The sequence below is a fragment of the Netta rufina genome, assembly GCF_964035555.1.
Source record: "Netta rufina genome assembly, chromosome: 4".
Classification (NCBI taxonomy): domain Eukaryota; kingdom Metazoa; phylum Chordata; class Aves; order Anseriformes; family Anatidae; genus Netta; species Netta rufina.
This window is the reverse complement of record NC_140127.1, coordinates 9,414,600-9,429,839: the sequence shown is the minus strand read 5'-3', so window position 1 is coordinate 9,429,839 and position 15,240 is coordinate 9,414,600. Positions and strand designations below refer to the sequence as shown.

At 45.5% G+C, this 15,240-nt stretch overlaps 1 protein-coding gene across 2 annotated transcripts in view; it reads right to left on the bottom strand.

Moving 5' to 3' along the window:
• Window positions 1–9,944: 9,944 nt before the first annotated feature.
• Window positions 9,945–15,240, bottom strand: part of UNC5C (unc-5 netrin receptor C) — a gene marked incomplete at both ends in the record, with an annotated part of 242,452 nt that continues 237,156 nt past the window's right edge. For both annotated transcript variants that reach the window (XM_084285952.1, XM_084285953.1), the window contains 4 exons: window positions 9,945–10,110; window positions 10,342–10,520; window positions 13,192–13,356; window positions 13,689–13,838. In XM_084285952.1, the coding sequence (XP_084142078.1) occupies window positions 9,945–10,110; window positions 10,342–10,520; window positions 13,192–13,356; window positions 13,689–13,838 (660 nt within the window). The remainder of the gene's footprint in view (window positions 10,111–10,341; window positions 10,521–13,191; window positions 13,357–13,688; window positions 13,839–15,240) is intronic.

The window sequence follows — 15,240 nt, the reverse complement described above, 5'->3', positions numbered from 1 at the left end:
AAAAAAGAAAAAAAAAAAGAAAGAAAAAAAAAAGAGGAAGAGAGATGCCATCTAGCAACTGCTATCCTTTCTCTAGCACAAAGTTATTTCTATTAAAGAAAAGGTTGATGATATATAGACTAAGAAACTACTTGGTGTTCTTTTTTGAGAACCAGTGCCTTATTAAACCTGTAAATACTGTAATTAGAAAACTTGGGGAGCAAACTGTTCTATTGTATTTGTTCAAATTGTATATGGTTGTTTTAACATTCCCCCAAATAAAATTGTTTCCATCCCCCCATGAAGAATATTGCTTTTATTTCTGTTTACTTTTCATATATTTGAAAAGCACTACCTTTGGGTTTCATTTCACCGGTTAGATTATTTTGACCATGACACTTTTTTTTTTTATTTCTCTAAGATTTGCCTTTTGAACAAAGAAGTAAACAGTAAGACACTGTGTGTTTCCACTGGCATTTGAAAAAAAAAAAAAAAAAAAAAAAAGCATCACTTCTTTCACAACTCAGTGAGGAGAGAAATAGTAATTAAAATAGTGTTATCACTAATTGAGCAGTTGCTTGCATTTTGTGGCTGATTATGTAAATCTATAGAAATTTGGCATTTGAATAATATTTTTGTGAGCCCCCCCATTCCTTCTTTCCCCTATGTATTTATGAATTATCACTACTATTTTTAATAGCACAAGAGTCACAGAAGGTAATCTGTGCACTGACTGATGCTCGATTTTCCAGCCTTGTGCTTCAGAAAAAAATAAAATTAAAAAAAGTCGCAGCTTACATCTACTGCATCAGCTGAAACATGGCAATCCTTAGTGCTTAGAGGCATTAGAGTACATGTATGTATACATTCATATACATATCTGTATATATATTTACTTCCTGCACTCTCTTCTACTTCTGCACTGCCACATTTCAGCACGTATCATGTAGCTCAGTGTTTATGAGCGTGTATCACCTTGCCAGTAATTTTCAGAGAAGCCTGTAAACAGCATTTTTCTCGGTGAGCTGCCTTTCGCCTATGACTGCACCTTGTCCTGTGGTGGTACAGCTGGCTCTGCTGACATGATATGGTCCCTGTGATGTGTTGTGTCACCTCCATTTGTCTCTCCCTTTCCCTAACAGCTCTTCCTCTGGGTCTTGATGTTTTCTAGGTTTGGCTTTCTGGGGCAGTACTAGACTGTTCCTATTTTCCCTCCTCTTTGCTAGGTGTCTGGCTATTATTTCAACTTGGGCTTAAATACTTGTATTTTCATATAATCACAGAATGGTTTGGGTTGGAAAGAACCATAAAGCTCAGCTACTTCCAACCCCTGCCATGAGCAGGGACACCTCCCATTAGGCCACGTTGCCCAAAGCCCCATCCAGCCTCGCCTTGAACACTTCCAGGGATGAGACATCCACAGCTTCTCTGGGCAACCTGTTCCAGGGCCTCACCACCCTTAGAGAAAGGATTTCTTCCTTATATCTAACCCAAGTCTACCCTTTTTTAGTTTAAAACCATTCCCCCTTGTGCTAGCCCTCCACGTATATCCGTGACAGAGTCCCTCCCCAGCTTCCCTGTAGGCCCCATTTAGGTACTGCAAGACTTCCCCAGAGCCTTCTCTTCTCCAGGCTGAACAACCCCAGCTCCCTCAGCCTTTCTTCACAGGAGGGGTGCTTCAGCTTTCTGATCATCCTCATGGCCCTCCTCTGGACTCGCTCTAATGCATCCATGTCCTTGTGCTGGGGGCCCAGGGCTGAATGCAGCCCTCCAGGAGCCTCTGACTAGAGAATCACTTGTTTTGATGCAGCCCAGGATATGGTTGGCTTTCTGAGCTAAAAGTGCACATTGCCAGCTCATGCTGAGCTTCTCATCAACCTTCACCCCCAGGTCCTTCTCCTCAGGGCTGTTCTCAATCCATTTTCCACCCAGCCTGTATTTATGCTTAAATCTTCTTCAGCTGCAGGTGTTGCTGGGACTGTCCTGTTTTTTATTCATGGTTGACAGTCATGCTACTGTCCCCAGCCAAAACTGGAGCTCAGCTTCCTTTTGCCTTTTGCTACATGGTAAGGAGAGTTGCAGTACCACCTTCACATATAGAAACACCAAGAACAGACCTTCCAGGAGTCTCAAAAAAAATACTAAGAGATGAGGTACCTCGAGGAAAAATCCCTCTAGATAAGGAAGAAACTGCTTGGACAGTGCAGAGACTGTAAACTGCAGCAGATACAATCTGCAGGGATGTCAAAAACCACAGGAAAATTCAAGCTCAGTAGTACGCACAGATAGGACAGGAATAGTGGGATGAAAGGCAAGGCACTTGTCTTCTGTAACAGCTAAACATGCAAAGGGAAAACTGGAAGAGAAATCTGTCAGACACCATGAAATACACAGGCAGTGACTGGTATCCAAAGCAGGCATCTTCATTTCACAGAAATAAGCCCTGCCTGCACCTCAGCTTTCTCTAGCCAGAATTACCACAGAAGCTATTCCCCATACCCCTTAGGATACAGATCCTTCTTTGGTGTCATGGCCGCACATCCTGTCACATGTAATCTACCTCTTCCTGTGACAGAGAGGATAATCATAAGATTAAAAGAGAAGGGTGAACAGTTCTCCTTCCACACTGCCAAAGGTCCAGCAGCTTTTGGACAGAGCAAACACTCACTGGAGCTTGTGCTGTCCTCGCTGTGCTTTGCCTGCAGTCAGTGTTGGGCTTTGGCTCCATAACAGGCTGGTGCTGCCAGGCTCCAGCTCCGGCCCCCATCGCTGCAAGGGCAACCACGTGAGCCAGGGCTGCACCCAGCCTCCCGCAGAGTTACTGCAGGCTCCGTGCAAACAAACTGCAGGAGCCAGCGGGCGGATTGCCCACATCCCACTTGTCGCAGAGGAGCTGGGGAGACGGAGGAGCCATCCCCCATGGGTGGCCTTGTGGTGACGGGCTTCACTGAGGTCTGCTGAACAGCCCAGTAGTGTCCCACACAGGCAGAGCAGCCTTGGCACCTGGCCACCACTGGAGATCACATTAGCAATGTCTACAGGAGGAAAGATGAATAAATAAAGACACCTTAAACCCCAGGAAAAACTTTCTGTAACCCAAGCACAAGGGAGGCTGGTTATATTAAAGGTGTGGCCTATTCCAGATGGCCTTCAGGGCCTGGCTTGTATGCTGATTGACAACTTCCTAGCTTTTCGTGTTGTTGTCTGTGTTTTGCTCTTGTATATAGGCCCCTATATCACCCCTGTTGTGGGCAAGGTGAGCGCCTCAGCCCATGGCTCACCCATCACCGAGGGGCTGGTGGCAAGCAAGGACCATTTCCCCACTGCCACCCCATGGAGGAGCAGCCATGTGGCTGTGCTAGGAATTGTCTCTTACAAATTTATACAATTTAATACTGAGCACAGCATGTCTAACAAGACTGGTGAGAAACAACCATCTCTGATAGTGAGGGCTGGGTGTGAGAAGGATGAAAATCAGTATTTGGCCATTATAACCATCTAACTTGGACATGAGCAGGTGTCCACTAGACAGAAGCGCCCACACTGGTTTGAGTTTGCCTCCTGGGCTGCTGCCTTCATGCTGGGCTTCTCCCATCTGTAACCACAGGGCTGGAGGTGGGGAGGGCAGTGTTGGGCTCACCAGGCAGCCAGCTCAGCACCTGAGGCCGTGTTTTTCTGTCTGTTGCTTTTCTTCACCTTTCACTGTGGCAATGAAATAAAAACGCCAGGAACAGTACCTGGGGTGGTTCCTCCCTGGGTCTCAGTCTGTTTTCCATGGGAAGATTGGCTTCAGTTGAGAGCTGCTGTCCTGAACTGCATGTTACAAGAAAGACTGCATCACAAAGACATTTTATGCACAGAAGCACTTCTTTTGAGCAGATTTTTTTTTTTTTTTTTAAATAAACTAAATAAAAGGCTCCTCATTCCTTCCAAGCTTCCAGGAACTAAACAATTGAACACAAGGTAGTGGTGTATTTTTTTTTCCAGTTGCTTATAAATATAATTTATTACCTGTTTAAAAATTCTTTCTTACACTTTGTACATGTCAGGCTGACAGAATAAATGCAGGCATTTACAAACAGAGGGAAGGAGAAAAAGGGAGGGGGGTAAGAGGCACACTCAGAACTAGTAAACCACACCTCCACTGTACAGCAATACAAATAATGCAATGGCTAGCACTTCTCTGGTAGTAAGTCTTTAGAAAAGGAGTTGCATAGAAGATACAGCAATAGGGACATCAAAACCAAAATAGTTCTCCATGTCTGAGTAGCAAAGAAAACAAATCCCACAAACCCTGGCAGAGCTGCAAAGCTGAGACACGTGAACAGGAGGGAGAAACATAATACATCTCGGCCTGGGCCGCACAGGCTTGGTATTCGTTATGGGCCCTCCTTCCATGCTTTAGAAAGGTACCAAAAGTATAGTCGTTGTACTCTTCAACGTTAACAGACAGAACATATGTTAGCAAACGAGTTGACCACACATGTGTACTGAAATGCTAATGCCATAACTTCTCAACTGTGTTACGCACCCTGCTTAGACGTAGGGTATGGACTCTTTGGGGGTGTTTTCGCAAGATCAATGGGAGAAGACTGTTTTGCTCCTCTTTCTTTCTAATTTTGTTTACTTTCCAGACTGATTTTGCTTTTTATTCTTATTGTTTAAGCTCTCAAAATTTACTGGCAAGCTGTAGCAAGAGCCAGCTGGCAGCAACCAAAGAGGCCGTGCAAGCTTTTCTCATCTATGGGCTATTGTCCCACCAGCTGCAAACCAGCAGCTGGAGACCAGTGCGTGAGCCCTCAGAGAAGCACCTCACCACTGTGGGATGTCCCTGCATGATTACATGTGACATCCTGCTTCTTCACGGCCTTCCAGAAGCTACTTGCCTGCCATGGCTACGGGATGCTCGTGGAGAAAAGGCCTTGGGTACAGTGCACACAACAATTAGTTTCTTTATAAACAGCCGAGGGGACTAAACCACTATTAAATACATTTAACCAGCATCACGGAAAATGTGAAATACCTATTCAGTGATAGAGGTTAGTGGGAACTCTGAATTATCATTGCTTTTTTGTACAGTCGGAGCTTATCTAAGGACTTCCAGATAAAGGGATTTTTCAGATTTCAGGGAACAGGTGCCAAGCTTAAAGGACAAGTAAGTAAATAAACTGCATGATCCTCTTTCAAGCAAGGAGCTTGACCTACCAAACTTGAGGGCTCATTTCTGTGGCTTTGGTTCAAATCCAACTCTATTTCTTTGCCAGTTTTCACACTGTTGGCTCTTACAGCACTGCCTAAATGACTTTGCAGTGATGATACCGCACTGAATTTTCACCTTCACAAGAAAAAAGGAGTTCATAAGAGGATGCCCATGACCCACATCAGAGCTAAAAGCCTCCAGCAGTAGGTGTCCTTTATTTTCTCTTCTCTCAGTATGTATATATATTATACACATACACACACTTTGCATTTCTCTGAGAATCCCACGACAAAGAATGTCAAAGATACATGCTTCAGCATTTAAAAACCTGCAGTGCAGCTAAATTTATGAACTCAAGCTTTAACACACAAGCTAGGAATGGATTGTGGTGGTGACTCCAAAGTCAATACCTCGTTGGAGCCCTTGTGGGAGAAGGGCCAAAGGTTTGGTTTTCATCTCTGCACCACCTGATATTAAGGAAGCCAGCCTGCAAACAATTAGTCACTCTGGGGCCAGATGAGAGCCAGAGTGATACTTGAAAGGACTTCTGAACAGTTGACAACAGTAAGATAGTTGACAAAGTGCCCTGGCCACGGGAGCAAAAAAATCAACAGTATCATCTTGCTTAAAATTAACCTCAGGGCTGCGGTACCTACTTGGCTAGAGCATACAATGGTCTAAAGGTCCCCCCGCCCCTCCCTGCCCCATTCCACCCCACCCCCCAAAACAAGAAGAAAAGGAGAACCCAAAAGAAACTATTTTAGGTAGCAATACAAGACATTAGGACACTGTCCACAATGACGGGCTTACAGCATGTAAATACATTTATTCTATATGTAAGCAACAGAAATAGCAAGAAACCCAAGTAACAGACATGTTTTGCTCTGTGTGCATCCCAGACTCCAACATGTCTCATGAGTGTCTGCATTTCTGTCAGCGATTCAGAAAAGAGTCTTAGTCTCCCATGGAAGCAAATCTTGACACAAGAGACCCTCACTGCCTTAAAACTTTCAGGAGTCATTAAAACAGTACGTAGGTCTTGCACTGTTTGGTGTGATACAATGGATTGCCTGTGATCGCTTTTTTTTTTTTTTTTTTTAAACAAAACAAAACAAAAAAACAAACCCAAACTTACCCTATACACTGACTGCCACCTTTACAAGAACACAACACAAGAAGAACTGAAGAAAATCAGGTGAAAAGGACTGCCTCCAATAGTGTCTCTAACTCAGAAATCAAAGGTTTTTCTTGAAGTCAGTAGATATTTTATATATATTTATAATATATATATATTATTTATATCACTAGCAATCAACATGTAATGAAGAGATGGTGTGAAGAGCAGCAAAACTGCTCCAGCACGCAACGAAGGGTGGACAACCAAAAGGCTAAGCACTTAAAAAAAGTAGCAACAACTGGAGGATACGAAGCCTGCAGTCATTTTCTAACCAAACCGTGCTCACCTGACACAGAAAAAAACATTATGATAACTCGCAGGAGCTGGTCCTGTCTGCCAAACCGATGGGCTGTTTGGCAGAGCCGTCCCAGGGGAAGCCCTTCTTGCCGGGACGATGTTTCTCTGGCCAACGAAGCCGTGGTCGCGATCGGGCGCTGCCCCACGAGATGGCAGTGTGTCCACGCACTTCAGGCAGAGGGACCACCAAAAAGCATCGCCAGCACGGCTGGCTGGCCCTGCTCCCCTCTCTCTTTTCTTGGGGGGACACCAAGGGGGTCCAGAGCCCCGTCCCAAAGCCCTCTCCCCAGCTGCGCGACCTGCCAAGAGGCTTGGCCGCGGAAAAAATTGCAAAAGAAGAAGAATGAGTGCGGGGAGCTTTAGCTGGGGTGGGAGCAGCGATGGCAGAGCTGCTGTGATGAGATGTGGATCTGCAGAGGGACCGAGGGACAGCTTGCATGGTCCCTGCAAAGGCTGACGGAGCAGGGGAGGGAGAAACTCTCCCAGGACGACAGTGGGCAAGGGAAGGTTTCTGAGCAGGCAGGATGGAAGAAGACCAGCTCCATCTCCCCGTGATGTCCTCCACTGCCATGCCCTGTGGATACTCCTCCCTCCATATAAATCCCTTTTAGAGCAACAGAAGGATAATGCCCCAGATTCCGAATATTTTAAGAATATTAATCATCAATTTCCCTTGAAGAGTGTCTTGGGGGTGGGATAGGTCAGATAGCTGGCAAAAGGAGCATCGTCTTGAAGTGACACAGTTAGCTATGGGACGCTTCTCTGCAAGAACCCAGGGAAAAGGGTGCACACGTTTCCCACCTAGCAAAATAACACGGTGTACACATGGGGTACAAGTCATTCTGGACGCCAGGTAACAGACTGAGACGGAAAGGGGAAGGAGCTGAAAGTTAAGATCATGAAGAATGCACAGAAATAGTGAAGAAGCACGCACTAGATACAAGTAGTTACACCTGAATAGGGCACAGGAGGGAGAAAAGCTGAGACCTGGAGCCATATTATTGCTCCAAGATGGAAAAGGGCAGAGCTGGAAGCCCCAGTTGAAGCCTCCTGAAGCTGAAAGCAAGATTTGCATTAGCATTGCAGAGTGCTGCATTAGCTGCCCAAGGTGAAAAACAAAATGGATGTTTGTGGAAAGGATGCCCTTGGCATCTCCGTGTTCACAGAAGGAGGGGATTGCACAGGCAAAATGTGCAACTTTCAACTGATGTGGAAAGTTAAAATTTATGTCCTCTGGTCCCTGGATTTGACTGGAAGTCTGGTTTGCTAGCTGCTGGGTAACTGCTGAGAAAAAGAGTGCTTTGTGAACACTGCCCAGTGTGTAATGAAAGCACCGCTGGTGTCAGGGAGCTGAGAAATTAAAAACAAAACATCCCAAGCCTATGGAAATGTCAAACGGGAGAAAGGTCAGATGAAATTTTCCTTTCATTTTGACCAATGACATTTTCAAAGTTACCTTTAAAGGCGCAGTTTTGAAAGCCTTGGGAAAAGCAAACAAACAGACACACACAAAATGACAAAAAAAAATAAAAAAATAATAATAATCCAACAACAAAAACCAGCAGCTCAGGTCTGAGGAAGAACATGAAGTGGGAACACGTGTGGAGCAGATGGGCTGGGGAAGAAAGTGGACAGAGGACAACCAGGGCTGGCAGTAAAAGCACTGCGATGCGCTGTGCTGTGCTGTACTAAGTAGTCAGTCCTTTCACGGAGCAGAAAATGAAATATGTTTGCAGTGACAATTGATAGAAGCAGTAGGTAGCTCCTTTTGCCAAGCTCCCGTATCACCTGCGTGTGGTGGACGTGGCAGAGGGACGAACGCTCCTGGTGGGATAATACAGAAGACATACAGAGGCCACGCTGAGCGCACAAATTGGGTGTTGAGCATCAGCACCTCCATATGTTGCGTGCCTTTGTCTGTACCGGTGGGCTCTGTGTATTTGGACAGGGAGGGTGGATGGGGCCAAGCAAGACATTGCAGCCACTTAGGGCCAGGACTGTGCCCAGGACAGCAGATCGGTGCCAAATGTCCTAGCTGGCTGCAGGGAGGGGCACGGGGCCAGAGCTCAGTGACTTCAGCGAAGCATCACCATTTTGCACCGCCTTTGCGGCAAGCATTGAGCACAGCAAAGCCAACACGGGGTGAGCAACCCCTGTTGTGGCAGAAGATTTTGGAGGATGGCTGGAGAAAGGAAGGACAGATGGAATACAGAGGTCTTGTAGCGTCTTAGAAGGCTTTCAGGAAGGGGATAACAGGCTCAATAAAAATGGGAACAACTCATCCTGCTGCTGACAGAACTACAAATAAAGTAATAATGATAATAATAATAATAATCATTATAATCCTTGCACTAGATACTAATTAGTAAATAATTATCATAGCAAACGCTCTTTTTTATTTTTATTTTTTCTGGGTTTCTTTCCCTATCCCCCCACCCCCTCCCAACTACTCGGAATTGCATATCTGGCTCCACCATATCACAAAGGGGTAGAAAGGGTCTGGTTACACTTTGAATTGAGAAAAATTGACTCCTATCCTACAGTCCCCACTGCCCTACAGCCATTTTCCACAAAAGCTCAGTGGGGCTCCCTCGGGGAGGGATGGGAATGGTACATGTGTTCCTGCTTAGCACCCAGAGTACCTGCTTTCCAGATGCACACCTCTTAAACACAGATTATTTTTTTTTCTTTCTTTTTTTTTTTTTTTTTTAAAGGTAGGTCTAGGAAACAGAATGATGACAGGAGGATCATTGTGAGACAATCGATGCGTGGAATTGTAGCCAAAATCTGAATTCACCAGAAACCAATAATCTGAAATAGCCACAACCAACTGTCCACAGCCTTGTCTAGAATGGCTTTAAACAAAAAATATAAAGAGCCATGGACAGTCTCCTTACCCCTGTCCAGAATTTGATGTAAACAACATCCATAGAAACTGGGATTGTTAAGAAAGTTTATCCATATATCTGGATAGCAATAAAAAGCGTTTCCTAGGAAACTGTAAAATCCTGTACCAAGCAGTGTACAGCCAAGCCAAGAGGAACATTAGGTTGATTTATATTTTCAAGGTACAACTTTGCATGATTTCTCTTAGATCCTGTGATAATGTACAAGGAGAGCACATGTGAAGGTCAGGGCTGTATATTTTTTTTTCTGTTTGTTTGCTTGCTTTCTTCTCTGAAATGTCTCTTGTGTAACTCATTGGTCTGGGTTTTCATTTCAATTTTCGTTTGCAATAACAGGGCTTTACCGCTCCCTGTGTCTGTCCTTCCTGTTCACGCCAAGGCTGCATCAGTAATTTCCTTCTGCTGCCAGAGAAACCACGGTTTCGTGTCTTCCCATTTCTTCCAGAACTGCCGCCAGCATGCTCAGGTTGCCGTCGGGGAAATTCTGGGCTTCCCAGAGATCCAGGATCACCCCGGTGGGACTCGATTTTGTAGCAAAATAATTTAGGTACCTGTAAGAGGCCCAAAGGAGACTTGTTTTTATTTATTTTTTTTTCAGCTGCATGAATTTATACCCAGGTTCATCCAGGTTCAGACCATCCCCAGCACTGTCAAGGTGCTCATCCCCTGTGGGATCACTCTGACCAGCCTGTAGGTACAGCTGCTGTCACTCAGCTCCGCATGGCATTTTTGGGGCCTCTCTGGCACACACCTCCAAGGGAGTTTAGCTTGACCCTGCTCACCTGTCCAGTTTCAGCTTGTGGGCCAGCATCCTCCAGTCGTGGCCCCTGGTCTGGGGCGCGTCCAGGCTGCTGCAGAGCTTCTGCCGGATCGGGAGGGGGATGCTGAACGCGTTGGGGCCAACTATCGTGGTGATGGTGCCTGCTGAGTCCATGACGGGGTAATCGATGCCAGTTGGCTCCTGAGGGTGGAAAGAAGGAAAAAAAGAAACACACAACAACACCAAAACAACAACACCGAAAACCAACAACACCAAAACAAAACAAAAATAACAAAAAACCACCAGCAGTTTTGCTGCTGAATGCAGAAACGATCACAGAAGTGTCTCCCCTAAGACTCATTGCTTTTACTTGCATTAGAGGGGCAGCAGCACTCTGTCAGTCAAGCATCTATGTTAGCAGAAAAAGAGAAATATTTATAGTCAGCTTAGGGTAGACAGCAGATTTGTATTTTATTTTAATTTTTGAGGGCAAAGATTACTGTAGCTAGACAGCATTGTGCCTGGCTTAATTAATCACTTTCTGGAAATAAAGATCAAGCACTTTGACACTTTTCAGAGCAAATTACTACCACCAGGGCAGAACTGAACTTTCCTGGCTAGGGTGAAAAAATAACCTCTCAGAGGTCAACGAGAGCTGGTTAATTATTTGGGGCAGAAGCCTGGAAAAAGAGGCAGGAGTGATTTGCTCTCCTTCCACAGCTCCTATTTATGTTTTCAGTTTCTCTCATTTGCAGTGTGACCAGCCTGAGGTGATGCTGGCAGAAACAGGGGAAGCAGCTTTGTCCCTGCCTCTGCTGGAGGGAAGCAAAATACTCGTCCTTAAATGTCAATTTGTTTGTTCCTCCTTGAGCTGTCTGGCTGTTTTGTGGCAAACTGGCTTCTGGGAAGGCACCATAAAACCTGAAACCATCTCAAAATCAGGCAATGCCCTGCCTTGCAAGCTGGCCTGGCCATTTCAGGCCATGAGCTGTCCTCTTCCTCCTCCTCCAGCAGCAGGGGCTGCCCAGGAGCTGGCACAAGGACACAGATGCCACCACAGCTGCCTCTAGACTCACCTGTGCTGGTGGATCAGTGGCTGCAGCTACAGGGTGGTGGATGTTAGCATCACAGACAGTCCACCTTCCCTTTTTATTCCTGGCCACGGCATGCAACTGACACATTGAGACACTGTAGTGGTGACCTAGGCACCAGAAGAAACTGTGAGGAGCCACAGTTAAGTTTCCTAATGCTTTTCCAGGTGATTTCTGCCATCAAACAAGCTGAGATTTTGTGGCTTTTATTTTATTTTATTTTATTTTATTTTATTTTATTTTATTTTATTTTATTTTATTTTATTTTATTTTATTTTATTTTATTTTTTTTTTTTTTGTAGAAGTTGACCCAATCATGCTTACCAGCCCTTAGCAGCTCTAGGTCCTCATTTGGGCTTGGGAATGTCAGTTGGTGTCAATCACAAGGAGCGATTTTGCAATGGACAGCCTTGATAACAGCAGTGTTATTCCCTCCCTCTATTCATCCCTGATGGATGCGATCACAGCACAAGACAAGAATATTATCCCGTTTCCCCTGAATGTATTACCAGGCCCTATTACACAGAAGCAGCTGAAGATGATTATAGTCTGTATTTGCATTTCATTAAAGTTACTCTCAGTTCTTTTCTCTTCTCTGTTAGGTTAAATTAGAGATTACCTCAATGCAGCACTTATTACAATAATTGTTTATGATACTTGTTTTACCATCTGTCTTTAATGCTGTGTTGTTCCCAGCTGAATATGTAGCTTTACACCCAATAACCAAGCAGATGTTATGGGTAATGACACACACCGCTGGGGCCCTAAACCACCAGTAACTTTTGTCTGTCACCTCCCAGCCCTTCCCCAGTCCGTAGCCACCGAGGTGCCGGTGCCGCAGGATGAACTACTCCAACAGGGTGGTAAGGATGCCTCCTCTGCTATCTCTCCTGGCAACTCATTTTCAAAGGGATTTGGAGACACAGATGAAAATAAATTAGGAAGGTAAACAGAAGTGATAAAAGATGAGGATGTGATCTAGGTTTGCTGTGGGAGGTGGTTTAAATTCCCAAATGCATTTTGCCTAACACTAAATCTTTATGAAGAGAAGGGAGCAGCCTTCGAGCAGGGTGAATGGGCTTTTGGGCCCTGGGGCAGTTTATAATGCAATACTATTCCGTTTCTCTGTGTTGGCCCAGTAGCAGCTAAGGGATGATGGTAACCTCAAAATCAAGGCAGCACCCAGAAGGAACCAGGCACAAAAGCCACCACCACATCCACTGAAGTCGATGCTGCTTCACACCTGAATGCATCACTATCTCTCATCTCTAAGCTCTGCTGCCCCAAGGAGCTAAAATTTTTCAGCTACGGTGAAGATGCTCCAAAACTTATGATCGTTTTTCTACTGGAAAATGTCAGCCAGCAAAAGAAGAACTGTCAAAGATAATAGCCATGATTTGTAGCGGTAGCAAAGTCTGAGGGGAAAAGTCTGTTGCAAGTAGACCATCTGGTATTCCCTGTCCGGGAGCCAGGACCACACAGTGCTTTGTGAGAGGTGTTAGGGAGTGGTAGGCAAAGAGCTCCTCCAAGCAGACACAGAAAGGGGGACTAGCAGGGAGACCTTCATTGCCTCCCTCCTTGAGGGGAGATGCTCCATGCCAGATAAGAGGATACAGAGATAAACTCAGGGAAAATGCAGGAGGAGATGTAAAGCGACAGCTTAATCCACCCCTTCTGTTTGTCTCAGCAGTTGGGAAGAAAATGGGAAGTACAAACCAAGTAGCAATGCGCAGGGCTATACATCCTTAGCCCTCCCATGCATACACACTGATGTCTCTTACCTCTGACACGGAGCAGTTCAGCTGGAAGATCTGCCCTTCTCCTTCGACTTGCCGCACGCAGAGTTTGCAGACCAGCTCCAGGGTATTGAGGCTGAACCTTTCCAGGGTGAAGGTGCAGTGCAGGTTCCTCTGGCACCCGCTCCAGATGTGGTAAAAAGAAATCTCCTGCAGCAGAAAAGCAGGAAAAAAAAAAAAAAAAAGTTAAAAAAAAAAAAGTCAAGGAGGCTTTTTTAATGATACTTAAATGACGTGTCATTTTGCACAATCCCTTTTCAGTCGAGGATTGGCTCAGCTCCCACATGGCCTTGAGAAGAGGGGAGTGGGGCACCTCGCAGGATCAGGGCACAGATGTTGTATGACTGGAGACCGTGAGCTCCATGCTACTGGCACTGCAGATGGCCCAGGGAAAAAATGTCCACACTCACTGTTTTTTTAAACCATGTGTCACTGTATTTCTTTAAGCCTCTCCACTAGGATGCAACGTTTGTGATGCTCACCTGGTATTTAGCCAGCAGTTTGCTCTTCCAGAGAGAGTGGGTAATGTCATGGATGGACAAGCGGAGGTTGTGGGTGCTTCCCTTAAAATGCAAAGTTTTGGGTTCCTCCAAAAGCTGCCCACCCATCTGCCGCTCCAGCTGGAGGACCTCCTGCAGGATGGCAATAACAAGAAGAAAAGTGGTCAGGTTGTGTCAGGACAACATTAAGATGTCAACAGTCATCTGCTGATTCCTCAAGTCTGACTGCTGTGGTTGCTGTGCAGATGGCACATGGCGTTACATTTCTCTGTGTCTTGCACTAGTGGATCTAAGGATAGTCTCCTTGTCCTCATCACACAACAGCAGCCCGGGAGGGGTACAGGCAGCCTTGTCTCCTTTTGGAGACACACCGTTACCTGTCATGTCCAAAGCACAGCAATCTTAACTGCATGTGATTATATTGAATGGAAAGATTTTGCATACTGTTCGGATATGGAGATATATCCGTATTCTCCATTGCTCACCAAACTGGACATCTAAAGCATTATTATTTTGCTTCAGGAAGTTCTTATTTGCATAGGTTCTGCTGATACGGGACCTGTGGATGCTGCTGGTCCTGCAACTGGCAGCCTCCTGGCAAGCTGCTGTGTGACAGATCTGTACAGACGCCTACTCTGAGACTCACCATTGAGCGGGATGGCATCAAAACAAGAGCAAGACACGGTGACATAGCATTCTGTACATACAAATACATAGGTTCAGGGTTACCGAGATATTGATTGTGTAATTAAAACCTAGTAAGCCAAGAGCCTGGTCATTTTCTGCAGCTCAAGATAAAGACATGCCTCTAACTAATGAGACCACAGTGGACCGTTGTCTACAGAGAAACAGCCTAATTGTAATCCACATGGAAGGAGCCAGTACAAAGGCACCTACATGAGCTTCATTAGAAACAAACACTGCCAAACTCAGTCATATTTAATTACGAGAGCCAGCCAAACAAGCAGTCTCACACAGCCAAAGCCAATCACATACAGAGTGAACACATGCAAGGAGCACACGGGCACACAAAACCGGGATGCTAGCCCAGGCTAACTAAAGGAGCCTCTGATTTAGCTAAGGGTGAGACAAGCTACTCTTGATCACGTTTGGCATCCAGTTAGCATAAAAGAAAAGCCTACATCCCCAGTGAGCCTGGTACCTGAGAGATCCCAAAGCTAAAACGATGTTTGCTTATCAGCCATTAGAGGCAAAGAGAGAGAATCAGGAAACCTTTTAGATTAAGGTTACGCCAATGAGTCAATTCCAGTGCCCCCTAATTACCTCATCAAGACGTCTAAAGAGCAATCGATAGCAATTATCTGATTACTGTAGATCTTCATTATGTCCAAATTACCTCCATGGAATGACCAGAAGGCTGGCGGCACTGTGTGCGCTAATTGCTGGCTCCCGCTCTCCACCCGCAGCCGGCCTCGGGGCTGTGCTGCCGTGGGGAAAAATATCTCAGTATCGCAGGTCTGGCTGCCTGGTGTCAGTATCCTATCATCAGTAGCCACTCTGGTTCACCGTAACC